This window comes from Sander lucioperca, chromosome 3 (genome assembly GCF_008315115.2).
Source record: "Sander lucioperca isolate FBNREF2018 chromosome 3, SLUC_FBN_1.2, whole genome shotgun sequence".
Taxonomy (NCBI): domain Eukaryota; kingdom Metazoa; phylum Chordata; class Actinopteri; order Perciformes; family Percidae; genus Sander; species Sander lucioperca.
Genome location: NC_050175.1, coordinates 46,326,153 through 46,352,257, shown reverse-complemented (window position 1 = coordinate 46,352,257; position 26,105 = coordinate 46,326,153). Strand labels below are relative to the sequence as shown.

At 44.1% G+C, this 26,105-nt stretch overlaps 1 protein-coding gene across 1 annotated transcript in view; it reads right to left on the bottom strand.

Moving 5' to 3' along the window:
* LOC116062382 (multidrug resistance-associated protein 9-like) overlaps nucleotides 1–18,546 on the bottom strand; it is a 39,037-nt gene extending 20,491 nt beyond the window's left edge. Inside the window, exons 1-14 of the mRNA XM_031317058.2 lie at nucleotides 18,402–18,546; nucleotides 14,802–15,038; nucleotides 13,970–14,143; nucleotides 12,377–12,524; nucleotides 11,895–12,043; nucleotides 9,918–10,025; nucleotides 9,605–9,811; nucleotides 8,008–8,079; nucleotides 7,774–7,898; nucleotides 7,634–7,706; nucleotides 6,658–6,861; nucleotides 5,281–5,442; nucleotides 2,668–2,719; nucleotides 1,508–1,558 (exon numbers count right to left, since the gene is read on the bottom strand). Coding sequence (XP_031172918.2) covers nucleotides 1,508–1,558; nucleotides 2,668–2,719; nucleotides 5,281–5,442; nucleotides 6,658–6,861; nucleotides 7,634–7,706; nucleotides 7,774–7,898; nucleotides 8,008–8,079; nucleotides 9,605–9,811; nucleotides 9,918–10,025; nucleotides 11,895–12,043; nucleotides 12,377–12,524; nucleotides 13,970–14,143; nucleotides 14,802–15,038; nucleotides 18,402–18,425 — 1,786 coding nt within the window. The 5' untranslated portion in view covers nucleotides 18,426–18,546. The remainder of the gene's footprint in view (nucleotides 1–1,507; nucleotides 1,559–2,667; nucleotides 2,720–5,280; nucleotides 5,443–6,657; nucleotides 6,862–7,633; nucleotides 7,707–7,773; nucleotides 7,899–8,007; nucleotides 8,080–9,604; nucleotides 9,812–9,917; nucleotides 10,026–11,894; nucleotides 12,044–12,376; nucleotides 12,525–13,969; nucleotides 14,144–14,801; nucleotides 15,039–18,401) is intronic.
* Between the last annotated feature and the right edge of the window lie 7,559 nt (nucleotides 18,547–26,105).

Sequence of the window (26,105 nt, the reverse complement as noted above, 5' to 3'; positions counted from 1 at the left end):
GATGTAAAGTTATTCTCTGTCAAAGTGACGTCAAAATGAATGGCAGTCAATGGGATGCTAACGGGAGGTGATGGCTTGGTAGCATCAAAATGGCGCCATAGGAGCTACGCTTTGTAGAGGCTTGCTGACCTCTTTAACAAGTTTACATCAACCATGGTAACACACTGCAGGACTAACGTGGGAGCGAGTCTTGGGGTTCATGTGGGGAAGATCTTGTTCAGCTGAAAGTTCAGGTTCAGAAAAAGGGGAGAAGGAGAGAGAGTTGGAGGAAAAAGGACAATGAGAAAGAAAAGCCTGAGGAGAGACACCCCCATTGTGTTTTGGCAGTCTTTCAACCCCATCTTTAGCCTGTAAGCTACACTTTTTCTCTGGTTAATAAAGCCTGAACATAAAAAAACTACCAGTTCCACTTCATGTGTCTCTTTGTAGTTTAGCTTATTTAAAGCTAATGTACTTACTAATTACTTGCTGTCTGGAGTTTTTACCTTCAATAAAAGCGTCAGCTAAATGACATGTAATAACAATATTCACTCATCGTGTCCTCATCATTTACCTAGCTAGCATGTAGAGCAGCGAGCGCTACAATTATAATCAAACTAAAAAAAAAAAAATCTAAAATTACAAAAAAATAAATAATTTGTGTTTTACAGTTTTCAGCGGTGATCCAGAATAAAAAATCTGCAGAATTTGGCGGACTGTTTTTATGCTCGGATTGGAGATGTGTTAACATTCTGACTTTCATTTTAATTATTTTAAAATATTTTGAAAACTCTGCGTCCACAGATTCCATGTGACCCTGGTTATATCATTACTAATAATTAGTAAACATTATAAATCATCATTTCATTGTTTCTTAACAGGTAAATAACTATTAAGTAAAGTCCCTTTAGTTAATAGTTAACAACATTCACTTGTCCATATTGCAGATTAACAGATTTAGTTGTGTGAGACAGACAGACAGACAGACAGACAGACAGTTGATCAGACAGACAGACAGTTGTTCACACAGACAGACAGACAGACAGTTGATCAGACAGAAAGACAGTTGTTCAGACAGACAGACAGTCTTACGGCCAGATGTGCGTCTCCTTCCTCTGTCTCTGTGTTGGCGTTCTAACCTCTGGTGGATTTGTGAGGACTATGGTTAACTGCTCCTCAGATCTCTGCAGGGTAAATCCAGACAGCTAGCTAGACTATCTGTCCCTCTGACTAAAACTACTTTTGAACGTCCACATGTTCCACCAAACCAGTTCCTTCCTGAGACTATTGAGCAGAGGCACGTCCGGAGCTTAGTCCCACCCAAGATGATTGTGATTGGTTTAAAGAAATGCCAATAAACCAGAGCACGTTGTCCTCCCATGCAGGAATGCTGAGTGGACTAGCCAGACCCTCCTCCACAGTGCTGTGGAGGAGGGTCTGGCTAGCGAGACGATCAGCTATCAATGTCCTGTTTATAATGTAAAGTGTTATCAAACAGCAGGATTTTTTTCAATTTTGACAGACTTACGTTTGCAGGCGGATGAAAGTGCATCAGTGTTCTCATCCGACATGTCGAAGGCTGTAAGGGAACAAACAGAGGGGCAGTTTGATTTACTGCAAAGCTTCAACACAACTCTTTTATTCAGCCGTAACTGACCCAACACCAGCTGAACGGATGTGTTTCTGAGTTTGATGAACACAGCACAGATTTACACAACAACCATGAAGAGAGAATAACAGAGATTATTTTCATTACCAATTCACCTGTAGATTACTTTCTCAATTCAATAAAAGTTCCAACCTCAAAATCTCAACATCTGACCTCCGACCAACGGTCCAAAGCAAGATGGATTCGACAGTAGTATGTACAGAGACAACAGTAGTTGTACAGAGCCAACAGTAAAGGAGTAGTATGTACAGAGACAACGGTAGAGAGTAGTATGTACAGAGACAACAGTAGAGAGTAGTATATACAGAGATAACAGTAGAGAGTAGTATGTAGAGAGAAAGCAGTAGAGAGTAGTATGTAGAGAGACAACGGTAGAGAGTAGTATGTACAGAGATAACGGTAGAGAGTAGTATATACAGAGATAACAGTAGAGAGTAGTATGTAGAGAGACAGCAGTAGAGAGTAGTATGTAGAGAGACAACAGTAGAGAGTAGTATGTACAGAGACAACAGTAGAGAGTAGTATGTACAGAGACAACAGTAGAGAGTAGTATGAAGATAGACAGCTGTAGAGAGTAGTATGTAGAGAGACAACAGTAGAGAGTAGTATGTAGGGAGACAACAGTAGAGAGTAGTATCTAGAGAGACAACAGTAGAGAGTAGTATGAAGATAGACAACAGTATTAAGTAGTATGTAGACAGACAACAGTAGAGAGTAGTATGTAGAGAATATGTAGAGAGACAACAGTAGAGAGTAGTATGTAGAGAGACAACAGTAGAGAGTAGTATGTAGAGAGACAACAGTAGAGAGTAGCCTAGTCAACATGTTTTCAGTCAGCAGCCAATAAACAACAAAAAGTTCATTAATTTGTCAAACTAGTCTATATATTGCCTCTCGATCGAGTTTTTGCAGCTGTAAACACAGCTAACTACAGTTTCATAAATATTGATTTTGATTCTTAGAGATAGTGTTAGTTTTGTGATATTGGAAGTGTAAAATAGTCTTTCTGGGAACTGTACCTGGATTGACTATCCCTCCATTCGTATGACCGTTAACTTTCTCTTTCTGGGGCTGAAACACAAAACAGCAGTCATAATCAGGCAGCAACAACACTTTTAGTTTTTTAGTTGGATTGATATTGACTTCATTGAGCTTTTAAAGGACAATTCCGGCACAAAATGAACCTAGGGGTTAATAACTAGTGCTGTCAAACGATTAAAATATTTAATCGCGATTAATCGCATTAATGTCATAGTTAACTCGCTATTAATCACAATTAATCGCACATTTTTATCTATTCTAAATGTCCCTTGATTTCTTTTCGTCCCATTATTTTTTCTTGACGAGGGGGCGGAGAATTTGCATCAGCGGTGTGCTTGGCCATGGGCTGTGTGCTCGGCCATCGGCTGTGTGCTCGGCCGATGCTCGGCCATCGGCCGTGTGCTCGGCCATCGGCCGTGAGCTCGGCCATCGGCCGTGAGCTCGGCCATCGGCCGTGTGCTCGGCCATCAGCCGTGTGCTCGGCCATCAGCCGTGTGCTCGGCCATCAGCTGTGTGCTTGGCCATCAAGTGGTATTTCAGACTGGACGTGCTACGATGATAGCTCAGTTCACAACGACAAAACACACAGATCACTTTGGTCTTGTCAATGGAACCATTTGGCAGCTTTTTAAAAGTAAACTTTCCATTCAGAATCTTATTGGCATCCATTTCGGCGTCTCGCGCTCGCCATCCACTCAAAACGTAACGTTAGCCTACTACTCTTTGGCCGGCAAGCAAAAAAAAACAAGTGTGTGCGGCGTGCCTGTTGTTGTGTGTCCGGTCTAGCTAGATCCGGTGTGGTGTTGTAGTTTTTCTAACATTAATAGTTGTTGCAACAGCATGTGAAAAAAACTACAAAGTTTGCTAGGCCAAAAAGAACGTTAAACTCGCGATAAAAAAACTGACGCCGTTAAAATGGGTTTGCATTAATGCCGTTAATAACGCGTCTAACTGACAGCGCTATTATTAACATATGTGAACCGAGTGGACCGTTCTCTGGGATCTGTTTTCATGCTAATCGAATGTGTCTCTAGCTTGAAACAAGCTACCGCTAACCAGTGATTAGCTGCTAACGCTAGCCTTCGGGGCCCTTGGTAAATCACTATTTCTACACCACTAACAAGACTCAAAATATCACCACACTTCCACCGTAGCATAATGAGGGTCCCTACATGTAAACCCAAGCATCGAGAACGTTTTAAGTGTACAGACAGTTTATTACAAAGATAGATTATGAAGACCATCATAATGATCGAACCACGAACGCTGTGCAGCCAGTAACTAGTAACATAGCTCAAACACAGCATTCTTGGTTGTCTGTACACTTACAAAGTTCTCAATGCTTGTGTTTACATGTAGGGTGATATTTTGAGCCTTGTTAGTGGTGTAGAGATATGGTGCTTTTCCATTACATGGTACCTGCTCGACTCGCCTCGACTCTACTCGCCTTTTTTGGTTTTCCATTACGAAAAATAGTCCCTGGTTCCTGCTAACAGGTACATTTTTTAGTATCACCTCTGTCAAGGTTCCCAGCGAGCTGAGGCGATACCAAAAGATGACGTGAAAGCGTCAGACGGGGTGTCCTGAACAAACCCACCATTTTTAAATAGTTTAGCCAGCTGTGGGTTTTTTTGCTGCCTCCAGCTTAATTTGACCTTCCACGTTCTGTGTGTGTCGCGTTAGGTCACGGCAGTTTCCTGCGGCGCCGTTATGACCAGCCACGCTGAGGCAGTACTAAAATGTGCAATGGAAAACGGACGCACAGTGCGTCGAGTCGAGGCGAGCAGGTACTATGTAATGGAAAAGTGCCCAGAAAGCTAGCGTTAGCAGCTAATCACTGGTTGGCAGAGCTTGTTTAAAGCTAGAGACACATTCGATTAGCATGAAAACATGTCCCAGAGAACGGTCGACTCGGTACACATAGTTATTAACCCCTAGGGGCATTTTGCGCCAGAATGGTCCTTTAACTCTCTGGGGTCGACAGCTCCGTCGGCAAGATCGAAATAAATCTGTCATGTATTTATATTTGGAGTTTGATTGGAGATATAGTAGTTCAGAATGTTGTTTGGGTTGCTCATGTGTTACAAAGATCATATTCCTGTTGCTTTTTCTCTTTTTAATAAGACAACAAAATCATCCTCACTGCTTCCACACTCTTTTTGTATTGTTTTGCAAAATCTTGAAAGGTTGTGAAAGGTTTCTGTGTGTGAAGAATTTTTTTTAGGATGACTCAAAACATAGTTTTTCTCTCTTTCCATTGCAAATAAAAAAGGTTTTTCTTAAAACAAGATTGATTTCATGAGGACTTGTGTCTTCTACCAACACAGTCTCATGGCAGTTCTCACACATACACACAGACACATATGGTGCTAAAAAGTCTCAAAAGTATTTGCAACTTGAAAAACACAATTCACAAATGAATACAGAGTGATTTGTATTCATAAATCTGTATCTGTGCCTCTACTTTGTGAATTGTGAAACACAATGCGAACTGCCGTGAGACTGGGTTGCTTCTACAGAAGCGGAAACTTTGGTTCAGACATTATGGCTAATAATCAAAACCCTTCTGGAGAAAATGAACAGGTGTTTACTTGAGGAACCACACTGATGAGCTCTATAGCGGCTGGCTCAGCCAGGTGTGTGGTGATGATGTCAGCGTAGTGTCCCTTCGCCTTCATCAGCTCCACGTGACTTCCTGTTTCCAGGACCGCTCCATCCTTCAGAACCAGAACCTCATCACAGAACTCCAGGTACTGACACACACACACAGACACACACACACACACACACACACACACACACACACACACACACACAACACACACACACACACACACACACACACACACACACACACACCAGTTTTAACATAGTGAGTAACCAGTATAAACTAACCTGTAACTGGTGAGTGACCAGTATAAACTAACCTGTAACTGGTGAGTAACCAGTATGAACTAACCTGTAACTGGTGAGTAACCAGTATGAACTAACCTTTAACTGGTGAGTAACCAGTATAAACTAACCTGTAACTGGTGAGTAACCAGTATAAACTAACCTGTAACTGGTGAGTGACCAGTATGAACTAACCTGGGAAACCGTATAACTAAAGGTGACGGTAGGACCAGTATAAACTAACCTGTAACTGGTAAGTGACCAGTATAAACTAACCTGTAACTGGTGAGTGACCGGTATGAACTAACCTGTAACTAGTGAGTGACCGGTATGAACTAACCTGTAACTGGTGAGTGACCGGTATAAACTAACATGTAACTGGTGAATAACCGGTATAAACTAACCTGTAAATGGTGAATGACCGGTATAAACTAACCTGTAACTGGTGAGTGACCGGTATAAACTAACCTGTAACTGGTGAGTGACCGGTATAAACTAACCTGTAACTAGTGAGTAACCGGTATAAACTAACCTGTAACTGGTGAGTGACCGGTATAAACTAACCTGTAACTGGTGAGTGACCGGTATAAACTAACCTGTAACTGGTGAGTGACCGGTATAAACTAACCTGTAAATGGTGAGTGACCGGTATAAACTAACCTGTAACTGGTGAGTGACCGGTATAAACAAACCTGTAACTGGTGAGTGACCGGTATAAACTAACCTGTAACTGGTGAGTGACCGGTATAAACTAACCTGTAACTGGTGAGTGACCGGTATAAACTAACCTGTAACTGGTGAGTAACCAGTATAAACTAACCTGTAACTGGTGAGTAACCGGTATAAACTAACCTGTAACTGGTGAGTGACCGGTATAAACTAACCTGTAACTGGTGAGTAACCAGTATAAACTAACCTGTAACTGGTGAGTGACCGGTATAAACAAACCTGTAACTGGTGAGTGACCGGTATAAACTAACCTGTAACTGGTGAGTGACCGGTATAAACTAACCTGTAACTGGTGAGTAACCAGTATAAACTAACCTGTAACTGGTGAGTAACCAGTATAAACTAACCTGTAACTGGTGAGTAACCAGTATAATGGACTTCCCCAGCAGCTCTTTCTTGATGCATTGCTCGAAGATGTGTTTTCCAACGTGAGCATCGACGGCGGACAGTGGGTCGTCCAGCAGGTAGATGTCTCGGTTGGAGTAGACGGCTCGGGCCAGACTCACCCTCTGTTTCTGCCCCCCCGACAGGTTCACCCCCTCCTCTCCTAACTGAAAACACACGCACACACACACACACACACACACACACACACACACACACACACACACACACACACACACACACACACACACACACGGTTGTACTGGTGTTTAAATGATTATAAAGAGATAGACCTTTTAGTTAAAGAGTTAGATCATTTTTGTTTAACATTAAACAGCCCCAAAATCTTCGTCACCAAACCCACCAGACTCCATGTAAATAATCCATACTTTTATCATCGTAAAACACACTTCATTCAAAGTGGACAGACACTAAATAAAACTATCAAAAGCCGTCTTGGTTCATCTTTCTACTGTTCAACAATCACCACTCTGGTTTGGTTGAAATAAACCCTTAATTCACCCATTTACATGTGGAAATATGCTGGCTCTATACACGCTAAAAGTCCTGATTATTTACATGGAGTCTGGTGGGTTTGGTGATGGTGGTTTCATGTTAAACTAAAAGGATCTTACTCTTTAACTAAAAGTTCTGTCTCTGTAAGGATCCTTTCCATAATGTTGTCAGACACTTAGAATAATAATCTGAGTCTGTCTGCGGCTAAAAACAACACTTTTAGTAGAAGCTAACTAACACTGAACATTTGTCCTATAGGGTTATATTGCAGCCCGGTTCAGGGCTGCAGGTTACAGCATTATCGCTCAATACTGGACGATTCTCAGAGATCAGTACCTTAGACACTAATACATGGGAAAATAAAAAACCAACATGTTCTCTCTAACATAGACTAGACTGTAGATGATTGCTTGAGTTTCTCACCAGCGTCTGATCACCGTGTGGCAGGATTTTGAGGTCGTCCTCCAGGCAGCAGCAGCTCAGGACTCGGTTGTACCTGCGGAGCATCAACACGTCACCACACAGATCAGCTGACACTTTTTCTCTGGAGGAGAGTTATCTACCTGGAGTGGTCCAGAGGTTCCCCCATCAGGATGTTGTCCCGCACTGTCCCGTAGAAGATCCAGGCCTGCTGAGCAGCATAAGCAATTGATCCTTGCACCGAGACCGATCCGTGCTGTAGGTTCAACTGACAGACAGAGAGACAGACAGGAAGCAGACAGTCAGGAAGCAGACAGACAGGTGAACAGGATGCAGACAGACAGGTGAACCGAATGCAGACAGACAGGTGAACTCACCTGTTCTAACAAACTGCAGATCAGTGACGTCTTCCCGTTTCCAACAGTCCCACACACAGCGAGCAGTCTGCCCTGCAAGACACAGCATCAGTTAGAGACACCAACATATGACACAGACACACACACATACACACACACACACACACACACACACACACACACACAAACACACGCACACACACACACACACACACACACACACACACACACACACACACACATACACAAGAAAAGGGTCAAGGCAAGAAGTTGGTCGGATCAGCCCACTAATGAACAGAAACTACAAACTCAGCAGTGACTCTGGGTCTCATGGCAACAGGGACACTGGGAGTCTTTGGGCAGAGGAGACTCTGGGTCATTGGACAGAGGAGACTCTGGGTCTTTGGGCAGAGGAGACTCTGGGTCTTTGGGCAGAGGAGACTCTGGGTCTTTGGGCAGAGGAGACTCTGGGTCATTGGGCAGAGGAGACTCTGGGTCTTTGGGCAGAGGAGACTCTGGGTCTTTGGGCAGAGGAGACTCTGGGTCTTAGGGCAGAGGAGACTCTGGGTCATTTGGCAGAGGAGACTGTGGGTCTCTGGACAGAGGAGACTCTGAGTCTTTGGGCAGAGGAGACTCTGGGTCTTTGGGCAGAGGAGACTCTGGGTCTTTGGGCAGAGGAGACTCTGGGTCTCTGGGCAGTGGGGACTCTGGGTCTTTGGGCAGAGGAGACTCTGGGTCTCTGGGCAGAGGAGACTCTGAGTCTTTGGGCAGAGGAGACTCTGGGTCTTTGGGCAGAGGAGACTCTGGGTCATAGGGCAGAGGAGACTCTGGGTCATAGGGCAGAGGAGACTCTGGGTCATAGGGCAGAGGAGACTCTGGGTCTTTGGGCAGAGAAGACTCTGGGTCTTTGGGCAGAGGAGACTCTGGGTCTCTGGGCAGAGGAGACTTTGGGCACATGTGTGACTTACTCCCAACTCTGGTGTCAGAGCCATATCGACCACTTCCCCCTTCATGGCCTCCATGGGTCCCAGGGAAGAGGGCCAGGCGGGTCCCCACAAAGGACTGCTGGCTGTCGGCGACACTCCCTGTCCATGGTGCTAGCCGGTTAGATAACTAATTAGAGTATCTCAGCTCACCTAGAACTGGTGTGCGGAGGTTACCTAATCTGCAGTATCCTCTGTCTTTTTCTCTCATCTGTTCTGGATGTCTCCACAGGCACACCAAGGTTTAGTTTGGTTATGTTGTCCTAGGTTTGCCTTTTGCTATGTTTACACATTACTACTCCAACACACACTCACCTCTGTCACTCATGCACCACTTACTGCACTGATTTCCAGATCCCATTTTGTACATAGTTAATTTGGTTATTTAATTTGGTCTTATTTGGTTCAACTTGATTTAATAAAGTCTTGTTTAAACATCTAACATGGCGTTGTCTCCCTATGTGGTTCTGAGACTACTCCTCTTTCAGCTTAGGATGCTGCTTGGATAACCCAGGAAGCATCATTAAAAGCGTAGCCACCTTTGCCAAGCTAACTGTATTTCCATTTGTTGCAATAAATGGTTAAATCTCTGACTGACTGAACAACATGTAAACACTAGGTCTCATCAGGTTTACCTTGTGCAGAGTGAAGGAGACGTTCCTCAGGACGGGCATCCCTTCAGCACCTCTGGCTTCGGACACCAGGTTGTCCCTGTCCTCTGTGTCGGGGGGGTGGAGTGGTTTGGTCCAGGACAGTGTGGCATTCGCCATGACGACGACCGCCAATGGGCTGCTGGTGCTGTGGTTGATGTACGGCTCTGTATTCTCTGTCAGCAGTAACCTCTGCAACACACACACACACACAGACAGAGATTTTAAATATTCTTTGTCTCTCAAAGTTTCCAGCCAGACTGTCGGAGAAGTTCAGGAGAGACAAAGTGTAAGTTACCTTGAGGCGAGCCGCAGACACAGCAGCTTCAGCAAGGAAACTGACACAAGGGGGCAACGATGACAGAATAAACCTCACGCTGTTCAGGAGGGTGACGAAAGGAAAAGCCTAATGAAGAAACAAAGAGTGAGGCCTCAGCACAAACCATAAAGAACCAGGAAGGCCACTCAGATTCTCCAGCTCTTCTCTTTGAGCTCTTTCACAAAGGAGAACAAAAGTTTTAAAGAGACTGTCCTCCCCCGAAAAATGTTCCCAGACATCGTTTGTTCCAGCATCATTCTGACCTATATTTAGGTTTCTAATGGCTGCCCCCTCTAGTGGCCGTAGTTGTTCTGACTGGAGAAAATCAGGAAGTAAGGTGATGAAGAATAAGAGCGCCAAATGTCCTGGCAAGGAGGCAGGTTGGGGGCTAACGTGGATGGCTAGCAGAGAGGGATAAAGAAAAGGGTCTTTTGAATGGCAAGTTGATTTTCAAAACCCTTTCAGATGATTCTCTCAACAATATTAAAGTTCTTGAGGCATTCCCAGCTCCCTTTTTTTTTCATCGTCTTTTCGTTGTGAAGAAAAGAGAGCTGAGTTAGACGGCAAAGCTCTCAATCTACCGGTCAGTTTCTGTTCCTACCTCACCTATGGTCATGAAGGCTGGGTCATGACCGAAATGGGTTTCCTCAGGAGGGTGGCTGGCATCTCCCTTAGAGATAGGGTGAGAAGCGCAGGCATCTGTGAGGAGCTCGGAGTAGAGCCACTGCTCCTTCGCGTCGAAAGCAACCAGTTGAGGTGGTTCGGGCATCTGGTAAGGATGCCCCCTGGGTGCCTCCCTAGGAGGTGTTCCAGGCACGTCCAGCTGGGAGGAGGCCTCGGGGAAGACCATAGACTAGGTGGAGGCACGTGCAGCTGGGAGGAGGCCTTGAGGAAGACCCAAGACTAGGTGGAGGCACGTCCAGCTGGGAGGAGGTCTCAGAGAAGACCCAGGACTAGGTGGAGGCACGTCCAGCTGGGAGGAGGCCTCGGGGAATACCCAGGACTAGGTGGAGGGACGTCCAGCTGGGAGGAGGCCTCGGGGAAGACCCAGACTAGGTGGAGGCACGTCGAGCTGGGAGGAGGCCTCGGGGAAGACCCAGGACTAGGTGGAGGGATTATATCTCTAACCTGGCCTGGGAACGCCTCGGGATCCCCCAGTCGGAGCTGGTTAATTTGGCTCAGGAAAGGAAAGTTTGGGGGCCCCTGCTGGAGCTGTTGCCCCCGCAACCAGACCCGGATAAGCGCACGAAGATGGATGGATGGATGGATGGATGGATGGAGGCATTCCCAGGCCAGGGTGGAGGTATAATATCTCTCTACCTACTACTGGGTCTTTTTCCAAGGCCTTCTCCCTTGGGAAGCACCCAGGGGGCATGCTAACCAGATGCTGAACCACAACTGGTTCCTTTCAGCGGCTCTACTTTAAGTTCCTCACGGATGACTGAGCTTCTCACCCTATCTCTAAAGGAGACGCCAGCCACTCTCGTGAGGAAACACATTTCGGCCGCTTGTACCCTGGATCACGTTCTTTCAGTTATGATCCAGCCTTCATGACAATAGGTGAGGGTAGGAACAAAGATTGACCGGTAGATCGAGAACATTGCCTTACAACTCAGATCTATTTTCGTCACAACGGTGAGGTAAATCGATTCTCCAGCCAATCTCCCGTTGTCCCCTCACTGGTGAACAAGACCACGAGGTACTTGAACTCCTTCACTTGGGGGAAAGACTACCCAAAGTAGTCAATCCATCGGTGTCCTGCTGAAAACCATGGCCTCAGATTTAAAGGTGCTAATTCTCATCTTGAGCGTTGAAGACTTTAGAACAGATTAAAAAAACGTGTGAATAACCACAAGTTAACTAAAGACAATCATGAGATTAAGCACACTTAAATATTTTAATCCACTGACAGCTCTAGAATATGAATAATAATATGAATGTTTCAGTGTTCCTCACGGTGCTGGTGCTGAGAGGTAAACCCAGCCAGGTGTGAACGGTGTAGGTGACCATGATGGCGATGATTGGGACAAGAGGGCTGATGGTCGCACTGAAGTTCTGGATCAGAGCAGCTTTATCCAACATCCTCCTCTCTAACGTCCTAATGTCTGACACACACAGACACACACACACACACACACACACACACACACACACACACACACACACACACACACACACACACACAAACAAACACACACACACACAGACACAAACACACACAGACGCACACACACATACACACACAAACAAACACACTGTCATCATCGTCACCAGTGTGTAACAAACAGCAATAATCAGCAGACTTGAGCCGTGCACCCCGAACAATCATTAAGTCTGCAATTTGGCGTCTCCATGGTAATAAACGGCTGGTTAGAGCCAAAGACAGAAGGCCTAACGTTACATGTCTCATCAATAAACACACCTGGGAATCTTTTTACCTGTGACATTCTTGTAGAAGGACTCCTCCCACACATACATCTTGATGAGTTTGATGCAGCTGAGGACCTCGTTGATGGAGCGGACTCGGCTGTCTGTGATCTCCCCAGCCTTTTTCTGGAACCGATTAATGAGCCTGGCAGACACAAACTGAAACACAGAAACACCATGTTCACACTCTCAGGCTCCAAACTACGTTTGGAGACAAAAATGACCTCTCTCCACCAGGGTTCAACTTTAAGCTTAGTTCTGTTCCTCAACACATGTAACGTTTTCTTAGCACACACACACACACACACACACACACACACACACACACACACACACACACACTGGGCATGTGCGTGTCGGTGTCAACAGGAAGCAGATTGTCTGATGTTACTCTGCTGTTGAAAATCATGGATGTAATTTTTAGGGCCTGAGCGCCGACAGCGGTGAAGGCCCTATTTAATTAAATTCAATTTTATTTATAGTATCAAATCATAACAGGAGTTATCTCGAGACACTTTAAAGATAGAGCAGGTCTAGACCACACTCTATAATTTACAAAGACCCAACAATTCCAGTAATTCCCCCAAGAGCAAGCATTTAGTGAGACAGTGAAACTGAAGAAATTCTTTTCTGCAAATGAATCGCCTTTTTGAGGGGCTTAACATACTCAAAATTTCACCAAAATTGGCGGTCACATCAAGTCTGGTGTAAGTTTACGTATTTTAAGGTTTTCAGGAATAGGCGCACAAAAATGGTTCGCTAGCGCCCCCTAAAAAACAGCCCCTGCAGTACGTTATATGTAGACGCACAAAATCTGGTACCCATATGTAACATGTCAAGACGTACAAAAAAGCTTATTGGAGCCATACCCTAAACCCAACAGGAAGTCCGCTATTTTGAATAGAAAGTTGTTTTTGGCCATTTCCACGTCATACTTTGACAAACTCCTCCTAGAGATTTTATCCGATCGACTTCCAATTTGGTCTGTACCATCTTAAGACCTTAGAGATGAAACGTTATTAAAAGAAAAACTTTTCGTCATAGGGCGTGGCCGTGGCAGGGCGGCCATTTTGTGCATTTCGCCATACGAAACAGGAAGTGGGTTTAACTTGACTGTACATTGCCCAATCAGCTAACAAACGTCAGTATTCATAAGAGTCCAGCCCTGAGGACATCTATAGACAAATATTTACTCATATCCATAAGCCATGCCCCCTTTAATAACTAATGACCCGTTTGATGTACACTATTGTGTGAGGTATCATTGAATTCATCAGAGAGTTCCTTTTTTCATTGGTGACGATGTGCAGTGTCTGAGTGATGCGCAAATGCACGGTCGCAAGGAGCGGCGTCAGCCAGTAATCTCGATGTGCAAGGAGGTGCAAGGGCCCGTCCAACGCTGCTTGCAGCTTTAATTGTTGTTGTTTTTTGTTCTGTTAAAAATCTGCAGAAAATTCTGCACCCCACTGATTATTGTATCTTCGATTTTAAAAGCCACCTGCCACAGTTAACTTCAGGCCCTGTGAAGAAACGAAATTAAACAAAAGGAGCTAATCACATCTCTCAAACTGTTCTCTCTCTCTGTCAGAAGTGTGTCCACAAACCTGGAGGACGATGAAGACGAGAAAGATGAAGATGCCGATGAGAGCAGTGTAGTCGAGGATGTGGCAGGAGTATGCAGCGCACATGATCAACAGGAGGGGGGAGGGCAGCAAAGTCGGGCACCACCGGACGGCTTCAAACAGCTTGTAGCTGTCACTGGTCAAAACATTCACCATCTGAGAGACAGACAGACAGACAAGAAAGTTAGAGACAGACAGACAGTTAGACAGACAGACAGACAGACAGACAGACAGACAGACAAGAAAGTTAGAGACAGACAGACAGTTAGACAGACAGACAGACAGACAGACAGACAGACAGACAAGAAAGTTAGAGACAGCCAGACAGTTAGACAGACAGACAGACAGACAGACAGACAGACAGACAGACAGACAGACAAGAAAGTTAGAGACAGACAGACAGTTAGACAGACAGACAGACAGACAAGAAAGTTAGAGACAGACAGACAGTTAGACAGACAGACAGACAGACAGACAAGAAAGTTAGAGACAGACAGACACACACACACACACACACACACACACACACACAGAAAGTTAGATACAGACAGACAGACAGACAAGAAAGTTAGAGACAGACAGACAGACAGACAGACAGACAGACACACACACACACACACACACACACACACACACACACACACACAGAAAGTTAGATACAGACAGACAGACAGACAGAAAGTTAGAGACAGACATTTCAGTATTTCCTGCCACTTGGGGGCGTTAATTTATGAAAAGCTCCTGTGGGTTGGACTAGAAGGGGGGCAACAAACCACCCATATCATTGGAGGACTTGGAGGGGGGGTTGTCCTACCTGTCCCACAGAGACTTCGCTGTGCGTCCTCAGAGTGATGATCTTGCGGAAGCCCAGCATGCAGAAACCTGTTTTCATCCTGATTCCTGTCCGTAAGCCGATGGCCCAAAACAGAGTCCTAGAGCTGATCCTTAAGAGGTCCATAAAGGCCAGACCCAAACACAGACCCAAGCCCCCCCAAACTGAGAATGACTCCGGTTTGAGGATGTAGAGGATGATCTCACGGACCAGGATTCCCTGAGAGGACACACAAAGATATTACTGTTGATGGGTTAAAGTATTTTTTATAATCACACAGCTCAAATCAAGCAATCTGATTTGTTTACAGCAATGATATAATAAACACATACAACAGCTGCAACATCTAATTTCTTTGCACATTAAATATCACTCTGAGAAAACCATAGAGGGTACTACTGTTGTCTCTCTACATACTACTCTCTACTGTTGTCTCTGTACATACTACTCTCTACCGTTATCTCTGTACATACTACTCTCTACCGTTGGCTCTCTACATACTACTCTCTACTGTTGTCTCTCTACTGTTGTCTCTCTACATACTAATCTCTACTGTTGTCTCTCTACATACTACTCTCTACTGTTGTCTCTCTACATACTACTCTCTACTGTTGTCTCTCTACATACTAATCTCTACTGTTGTCTCTCTACATACTACTCTCTACTGTTGTCTCTCTACTGTTGTCTCTCTACATACTACTCTCTACTGATGTCTCTCTACATACTACTCTCTACTGTTGTCTCTCTACATACTACTCTCTACTCTTGTCTCTACATACTACTCTCTACTGTTGTCTCTCTACATACTACTCTCTACTGGTGTCTCTCTACATACTACTCTCTACTGTTGTCTCTCTACTGTTGTCTCTCTACATACTACTCTCTACTGTTGTCTCTCTAATGTTGTCTCTCTACATACTACTCTCTACTGTTGTCTCTCTACTGTTGTCTCTCTACATACAACTCTCTAATGTTGTCTCTCTACATACTACTCTCTACTGTTGTCTCTCTACTGTTGTCTCTCTACTCTTGTCTCTCTTCATACTACTCTACTGTTGTCTCTCTACTGTTGTCTCTCTACATACTACTCTCTACTGTTGTCTCTCTACTGTTGTCTCTCTTCATACTACTCTACTGTTGTCTCTCTACTGTTGTCTCTCTTCATACTACTCTCTACTGTTGTCTCTCTACTGATGTCTCTCTACATACTACTCTCTACTGTTGTCTCTATACATATTACTCTCTACTCTTGTCTCTACATACTACTCTCTACTGTTGTCTCTCTACTGTTGTCTCTCTACTGTTGTCTCTCTACTGTTGTCTCTCTACATACTACTCTCTACTGTTGTCTCTCTACTGTTGTCTCTCTACATACTACTCTCTACTGTTGTCTCTCTACATACTACTCTCTACTGGTGTCTCTCTACATACTACTCTCTACTGTTGTCTCTCTACTGTTGTCTCTCTACATACTACTCTCTACTGGTGTCTCTCTACATACTACTCTCTACTGTTGTCTCTCTACTGTTGTCTCTCTACATACTACTCTCTACTGTTGTCTCTACTGTTGTCTCTCTACATACTACTCTCTACTGTTGTCTCTACTGTTGTCTCTCTACATACTACTCTCTACTGTTGTCTCTCTACTGTTGTCTCTCTACATACTACTCTCTACTGTTGTCTCTCTACATACTACTCTCTACTGGTGTCTCTCTACATACTACTCTCTACTGTTGTCTCTCTACTGTTGTCTCTCTACATACTACTCTCTACTGGTGTCTCTCTACATACTACTCTCTACTGTTGTCTCTCTACTGGTGTCTCTCTACATACTACTCTCTACTGTTGTCTCTCTACTGTTGTCTCTCTACATACTACTCTCTACTGGTGTCTCTCTACATACTACTCTCTACTGTTGTCTCTCTAATGTTGTCTCTCTACATACTACTCTCTACTGTTGTCTCTACTGTTGTCTCTCTACTGTTGTCTGTCTACATACTACTCTCTACTGTTGTCTCTCTACTCTTGTCTCTCTTCATACTACTCTACTGTTGTCTCTCTACTGTTGTCTCTCTACATACTACTCTCTACTGTTGTCTCTCTACTGTTGTCTCTCTTCATACTACTCTACTGTTGTCTCTCTACTGTTGTCTCTCTTCATACTACTCTCTACTGTTGTCTCTCTACTGTTGTCTGTCTACATACTACTCTACTGTTGTCTCTCTACTGTTGTCTCTCTTCATACTACTCTACTGTTGTCTCTCTACTGTTGTCTCTCTTCATACTACTCTACTGTTGTCTCTCTACTGTTGTCTCTCTTCATACTACTCTCTACTGTTGTCTCTCTACTGTTGTCTCTCTTCATACTACTCTACTGTTGTCTCTCTACTGTTGTCTCTCTTCATACTACTCTCTACTGTTGTCTCTCTTCATACTACTCTCTACTGTTGTCTCTCTACTGATGTCTCTCTACATACTACTCTCTACTGTTGTCCCTATACATATTACTCTCTACTCTTGTCTCTACATACTACTCTCTACTGTTGTCTCTCTACATACTACTCTCTACTGTTGTCTCTCTACTGTTGTCTCTCTTCATACTACTCTACTGTTGTCTCTCTACTGTTGTCTCTCTTCATACTACTCTCTACTGTTGTCTCTCTTCATACTACTCTCTACTGTTGTCTCTCTACTGATGTCTCTCTACATACTACTCTCTACTGTTGTCTCTATACATATTACTCTCTACTCTTGTCTCTACATACTACTCTCTACTGTTGTCTCTCTACATACTACTCTCTACTGTTGTCTCTCTACTGTTGTCTCTCTACATACTACTCTCTACTGTTGTCTCTCTACATACTACTCTCTACTGTTGTCTCTCTTCATACTACTCTCTACTGCTGTCTCTCTTCATACTACTCTCTACTGTTGTCTCTCTACATACTACTCTCTACTGTTGTCTCTCTACATACTACTCTCTACTGTTGTCTCTCTACATACTACTCTACTGTTGTCTCTACTGTTGTCTCTTCATACTACTCTCTACTGCTGTCTCTCTACTGTTGTCTCTCTACATACTACTCTCTACTGTTGTCTCTCTACTGTGTCTCTCTACATACTACTCTCTACTGTTGTCTCTCTACTGTTGTCTCTCTACATACTACTCTCTACTGTTGTCTCTCTACTGTTGTCTCTCTACATACTACTCTCTACTGTTGTCTCTCTACATACTACTCTCTACTGTTGTCTCTCTACTGTTGTCTCTCTTCATACTACTCTCTACTGCTGTCTCTCTACTGTTGTCTCTCTACATACTACTCTCTACTGTTGTCTCTCTACTGTTGTCTCTCTACATACTACTCTCTACTGTTGTCTCTCTACTGTTGTCTCTCTACATACTACTCTCTACTGTTGTCTCTCTACTGTTGTCTCTCTACATACTACTCTCTACTCTTGTCTCTCTACTGTTGTCTCTCTACATACTACTCTCTAGGACTCAGTAGGACACATTAAAATGAAAAAACACTTTCCTTTTTTGATAGGATTTTAAAAAAGGTGATGTAACGTAACATGACTCACTGAAGAGCAGAACAGCGCCACCATGAAGACTACGGAGATGGCGACGACCAGCAGCAGCCGGTTTCTCTGGAAACGAAGCAACACTCGAATCAGAGACGCTTTCTGCAGGCCGACCGCACGCACTTCCTGTTCCCACAGCTTCTGCAACCTGCACAAAGAAACACACGGAGACACACAGAGACACACAGAGACACACAGAGAAACACACAGAGACACACAGAAACACAGAGAGAGTAGACATACGGAGACACACAGAAACACACAGAAACACACGGAGACACACGGAGACACAGAAACACACAGAGACACAGAAACACACGGAGACACACAGAGACACACAGAGACACAGAAACACACAGAGAAACACGGAGACACACAGAGACACATAGAAACACACAGAGACAAACAGAAACACACAGAGACACAGAGACACACAGAGACACACAGAGACACACGGAGACACACAGAGACACACGGAGACACACCGAGACACAGAAACATACAGAAACACACGGAGACACACGGAGACACACGGAGACACACAGAGACACAGAGACACAGAGACACACAGAGACACACAGAGACACAGAAACACACAGAGACACACGGAGACATACAGAGACAAACAGAAACACACAGAGACACAGAGACACAGAGACACACAGAGACACACAGAGACACAGAAACACACAGAGACACACGGAGACATACAGAGACAAACAGAAACACACAGAGACACAGAGACACACAGAGACACACAGAGAGTAGACACAGAGAAACACACAGAGACACAGAGAGAGTAGACATACGGAGACACACAGAAACACACAGAAACACACGGAGACACACGGAGACACAGAAACACACAGAGACACAGAAACACACGGAGACACACAGAGACACACAGAGACACAGAAACACACAGAGACACAGAGACACACAGAGACACACAGAGACACACGGAGACACACAGAGACACACGGAGACACACGGAGACACAGAAACACACAGAGACCCACGGAGACACACGGAGACACACAGAGACACAGAAACATACAGAAACACACGGAGACATACAGAGACAAACAGAAACACACAGAGACACAGAGACACACAGAGACACACAGAAACACACAGAGACACAGAAACACACAGAGACACACGGAGACACACAGAGACACAGAAACACACAGAGACACACAGAGAGTAGACACAGAAAAACACACAGAGACACAGAGAGAGTAGACATACGGAGACACACAGAAACACACAGAAACACACGGAGACACACGGAGACACAGAAACACACAGAGACACAGAAACACACGGAGACACACAGAGACACAGAAACACACAGAGACACAGAAACACACAGAGACACACGGAGACACACAGAGACACATAGAAACACACAGAGATAAACAGAAACACACAGAGACACAGAGACACACAGAGACACACAGAGACACACGGAGACACACAGAGACACACAGAGACACACGGAGACACACGGAGACACAGAAACACACAGAGACCCACGGAGACACACGGAGACACACAGAGACACAGAAACATACAGAAACACACGGAGACATACAGAGACAAACAGAAACACACAGAGACACAGAGACACACAGAGACACACAGAAACACACAGAGACACAGAAACACACAGAGACACACGGAGACACACAGAGACACAGAAACACACAGAGACACACAGAGAGTAGACACAGAAAAACACACAGAGACACAGAGAGAGTAGACATACGGAGACACACAGAAACACACAGAAACACACGGAGACACACGGAGACACAGAAACACACAGAGACACAGAAACACACGGAGACACACAGAGACACAGAAACACACAGAGACACAGAAACACACAGAGACACACGGAGACACACAGAGACACATAGAAACACACAGAGATAAACAGAAACACACAGAGACACAGAGACACACAGAGACACACAGAGACACACGGAGACACACAGAGACACACGGAGACACACGGAGACACAGAAACACACAGAGACCCACGGAGACACACGGAGACACACAGAGACACAGAAACATACAGAAACACACGGAGACATACAGAGACAAACAGAAACACACAGAGACACAGAGACACACAGAGACACACAGAAACACACAGAGACACAGAAACACACAGAGACACACGGAGACACACAGAGACACAGAAACACACAGAGACACACAGAGACACACGGAGACACACGGAGACACAGAAACACACAGAGACACAGAAACACACAGAGACACACGGAGACACACAGAGACACATAGAAACACACAGAGATAAACAGAAACACACAGAGACACAGAGACACACAGAGACACACAGAGACACACGGAGACACACGGAGACACACAGAGACACACGGAGACACAGAAACACACAGAGACCCACGGAGACACACGGAGACACACAGAGACACAGAAACATACAGAAACACACGGAGACATACAGAGACAAACAGAAACACACAGAGACACAGAGACACACAGAGACACACAGAAACACACAGAGACACAGAAACACACAGAGACACACGGAGACACACCGAGACACAGAAACATACAGAAACACACAGAGAGTAGACACAGAAAAACACACAGAGACACAGAGAGAGTAGACATACGGAGACACACAGAAACACACAGAGACACACAGAGACACACGGAGACACACCGAGACACAGAAACATACAGAAACACACGGAGACACACGGAGACACACGGAGACACAGAAACACACAGAGACACACGGAGACACACAGACACAGAAACATACAGAAACACACGGAGACATACAGAGACAAACAGAAACACACGGAGACACACGGAGACACACAGAGACACACAGAGACACAGAAACATACAGAAACACACGGAGACACACGGAGACACACGGAGACACACGGAGACACAGAAACACACAGAGACACACGGAGACATACAGAGACAAACAGAAACACACAGAGACACAGAGAAACACGGAGACACACGGAGACACACGGAGACACACGGAAACACACGGAAACACACAGAGACACACGGAAACACACAGAGACACACAGAGACACACATGGAAACACATGGAAACACACAGAGACACACAGAGACACACGGAGACACACGGAGACACACAGAGACACACGGAGACACACGGAGACACACAGAGACACACAGAGACACACGTTTGTTTCAAAGAACACTGTGTAACTTGTTGTGTATGAATAAAGTTTTTTGAAGATGATTAGCGTTATTCGTTGCAGTCTGACCTGTCTCCGTTGATGTCGGCTCCGTCTAGAGGAGACGGACTGAGTGTGCTCGGGTCCAGCTGCTTCCTGAACATGGACCACATGACCGGAGTCATCCAGGACATGGTGCTGAAGGACAGGAAGCTGGCTGCGTCCAGAGGATTCAACCTGAACACCAGACAACCAGACCCCAGTTCACTACCAGGGGTGGGAATCACCAGAGGCCTAACCATACGATATCATCACAACAGATTCTCACTCCCATCTCGTAAAATACGGACGCTTGGTCAGGTGCCCTTTGTCATTGTTATTGACGCTAAAAGTCTCCTTCAGCGTCATATAACGCGCTTTATCTAAACACGCTTGGTCGGGACTATTGGCGTCCCTTTTGATGTAGTTATGTTAAGGAAAAGGTCGTGGGTGGGCTTACGTTTCCGTTACACGCGGGAAGAAAGAAACGGTTGGGTTCTGGAAACATGACACGTGGGACAAGATCCCCGGTGTCCTGGGTGAAAGTCCTGTGTTGTTTGACCCATCCACCCCCCCGACCAACCTCCCTACGCGTAATTTCGGCCTTTCATACTGCTCCCTACCGTAGTCGCTCTTAGTGCTACGTCATCTCTAAACCCTGTGTAGCTGCTGCTCTCCCCGGTACGTTCTACAAACATGCTGAAGGACGCCTTTTTTTGTCGCTTCAGACGCTGACAGTCGCTGTCCAAATGTCCGTATTTTACGAGTTCAGGGTGAGAACGGATTGATCATCATGATACGATATTATTGATTTTAAACATATTGCAATATTCTGCGATATATTGCAATTTATTACATACATACATCTTTTCCAACTTCACCTTTTTCTCAAATCCAACTTATGTCCCCAAAAGGAAACTTTGTCAACATCTGTTTAATCTAAAAAAATAAATCTCTGTTTGTTCATCTCACTTCAATTTTATTGATGCAATATGGGATTGTCAGGCAGACAAACTGACCAACACATAAATAATAAAAGATCAATACTTGGCGTCTGTGTACTTGATGTCTGTGTACTTGGCGTCTGTGTACTTGGTGTCTGTGTACTTGATGTCTGTGTACTTGGTGTCTGTGTACTTGGTGTCTGTGTATTGATACTGTTAAGATCCTGTGTTTGGTTCTGGATTTATTGGTGTTTTATTGTATTTGGCAATACACTATTGTCACGGAAAATATCCCAATACTATGCTGTACTGATTTTTCCCCCATCCCTATTCATTACCACAGACTCTAAAGATAAACCAGATCTGGTTCATTACCACAGACTCTAAAGATAAACCAGATCAGGTTCATTACCACAGACTCTAAAGATTTAACCAGATCTGGTTCACTACCACAGACTCTAAAGATTTAACCAGATCAGGTTCATTACCACAGACTCTAAAGATTTAACCAGATCAGGTTCATTACCACAGACTCTAAAGATTTAACCAGATCTGGTTCATTACCACAGACTCTAAAGATTTAACCAGATCTGGTTCATTACCACAGACTCTAAAGATAAACCAGATCTGGTTCATTACCACAGACTCTAAAGATAAACCAGATCTGGTTCATTACCACAGACTCTAAAGATTTAACCAGATCTGGTTCATTACCACAGACTCTAAAGATTTAGTTTCTAACCCTAACCAAACTGGGACGTTTCACAACGTTAATGAAGTGTTTCAAACCGCGACCATTACCTTCTCTGGTTTATAAAAACATTATCTTCTCAACTTCTTTCGTAACGAGTTCGCTTTACTCTTAATTTTCTCTTATTTTGTGCATGTTTGAGTGCTTTTAGGTAAATCCACATCCTGACTCACCCTGCTGCTGCGGCCGTCTTTGAATCAGCTGCTGGGGATGTTTTACCGTTCATTCTGCTGAGACAGACAGGATTATAAACATATATTATAAACAGTTTCATTAATCAAAGGTCAATCAGATTCTCTCAGCGAGCACTGCCCTGCTATGTCCTGCTATGTCCTGCTATGTCCTGCAGTGCCCTGCTATGTCCTGCTATGTCCTGCTATGTGCTGCTATGTCCTGCTATGTCCTGCTATGTCCTGCAGTGCCCTGCTATGTCATGAACTACTAATTTATTACCTCTTTTCCAACTTCAACTTTTTCCCATTTTCAACTTATGTCCCCAAAGGGAAACTTTGTCAACATCTGTTTAATCTAAAAAGATACATTTCTGTTTGTTCATCTCACTTCAATTTTATTGATGCAATATGGGATTGTCAGGCAGACAAACTGATCAACACATATATAATAAAAGATTGATACTTGGCGTCTGTGTACTTGGTGTCTGTGTACTTGGCGTCTGTGTACTTGGCGTCTGTGTACTTGGCGTCTGTGTACTTGGCGTCTGTGTACTTGGTGTCTGTGTACTTGGTGTCTGTGTACTTGGTGTCTGTGTATTGATACTGTTATGATCCTGTGTTTGTTTCTGGATTTATTGGTGTTTTTTTGTGTTTGGTAATACATTTTGTCACGGAAAATATCCGGATAAAGATAAACCAGATCTGGTTCATTACCACAGACTCTAAAGATAAAACCAGATATTATTCAGAGGGAATTAAACTCACTCAGAGTATTTCTCTGTAAGTAAACTCAATAAATTAATTGTTTTGTTCCGAGGGAACTATATTGGGGATTTTACGACTTTTTTCTAGAAATATTTTCACATTCTTCTTGATATATTATGACTTTTTCTTAAAGTGCTCATATTATGCTTTTTGGCTTTCCCCTTACCTTTATTGTGTTATTTATGTTTTTGTGCACATTATAGGTTTACAAAGTGAAAAAGCCCAAAGTCCTCCCCAAAGGGACTTACCATCTCCAACAGAAAACACTGTTCACAAACTGCTCCAAACAGCTCTATTGTAGTCCAGCCTTTACTTCAGAGACAAACGTTATAATGCTCACCTAGCTGCTAGCATGGCACGCCCTCATGCTCTGCTTCTGACTGGCCAGTAGTCCTTACCTAGTTACTGTCAGGGCACGCCCTCATACTCTGCAGTTAGCAGTACTTACTGAGCATGTGTGACTCTCAACAAAGATGGAACAGCAGTGAGAGGTCTCACTCTGTAGCTAAAACAGAGAGCTCAACACACAGGGTGAAAAGAGGAGCTGCAGCAGTGTGCAGTACAACAAAAATATGGTGTTTACTGAAAATTAAACCACATTAACCTATTCTGGTTCAACCTCTCAATACAAATATGAACCTGAAAATTAGCATAATCTGAGCACTTGAAGGCTTCATGTCCCATTTGAAAAGAAAAGGAAACTTTGTTTAAACTTTATGTAACAAACGGAGCTACATCACGTGGTAACCTTCAGGAAGTGAAGAAACGTCTGATTTGATCCCAAACCTCCATCATTTCATCAACGTAACTCAGTAGTTTTGGTGTCTAACCCTAACCAAACTGGGACGTTTCACAACGTTAATGAAGTGTTTCAAACCGCGACCATTATCTTCTCTGTTTTATAAAAACATTATCTTCTCAACTTCTTTCGTAACGAGTTCGCTTTACTCTTAATTTTCTCTTATTTTGTGCATGTTTGAGTGCTTTTAGGTAAATCCACATCCTGACTCACCCTGCTGCTGCGGCCGTCTTTGAATCAGCTGCTGGGGATGTTTTACCGTTCATTCTGCTGAGACAGACAGGATTATAAACATATATTATAAACAGTTTCATTAATCAAAGGTCAATCAGATTCTCTCAGCGAGCACTGCCCTGCTATGCCCCCATATTTATTATATATGTTATATGTATTTCCCCACCGGGCCTAAGCCACTTTTAATTATGTTTTAAGATATTTTTAAGGTGCGGTGGAGTGCTGCATCTCGGTAGGGAACTTAGACATAGTCATATTTTCAAATCTCTAATTAGCTTTGAATTCAATTCAATTTCAATTCAATTTCATTTATAGTATCAAATCATAACAAAATTTATCTCAGGACACTTTACAGATAGAGTAGGTCTAGACCACACTCTATATTTGACAAAGACCCAATAATTCCAATAATTCCCCCAAGAGCAAGCATGGAGTGCAACAGTGGCGAAGAAGAACTTCCTTTTAGGGAGAAACCTGGGACAGACCCAGACCCTTGGTGGGCTGCCGTCTGCCGGTGCTCTGACTTAATGTAGGGCTCTATGGAATCTGACTTATACCTTTTTTAAATTCTGAATCTCTCAATTCTGTCCATGATTCTGTTATCACAGAAACTATTTGGCTCTACATTAATGCTTTTCATCAGTCTGTTAGTTAGAGTTAAGATATGCCTATTATTAAGTCTAAACACGCTGTATGCAGGTAATCTGCCCCTCAGGTGATGACACACAGCTGTTTGCCCCCTGGACAATCAGTCACTCCACAAACCGAGAAG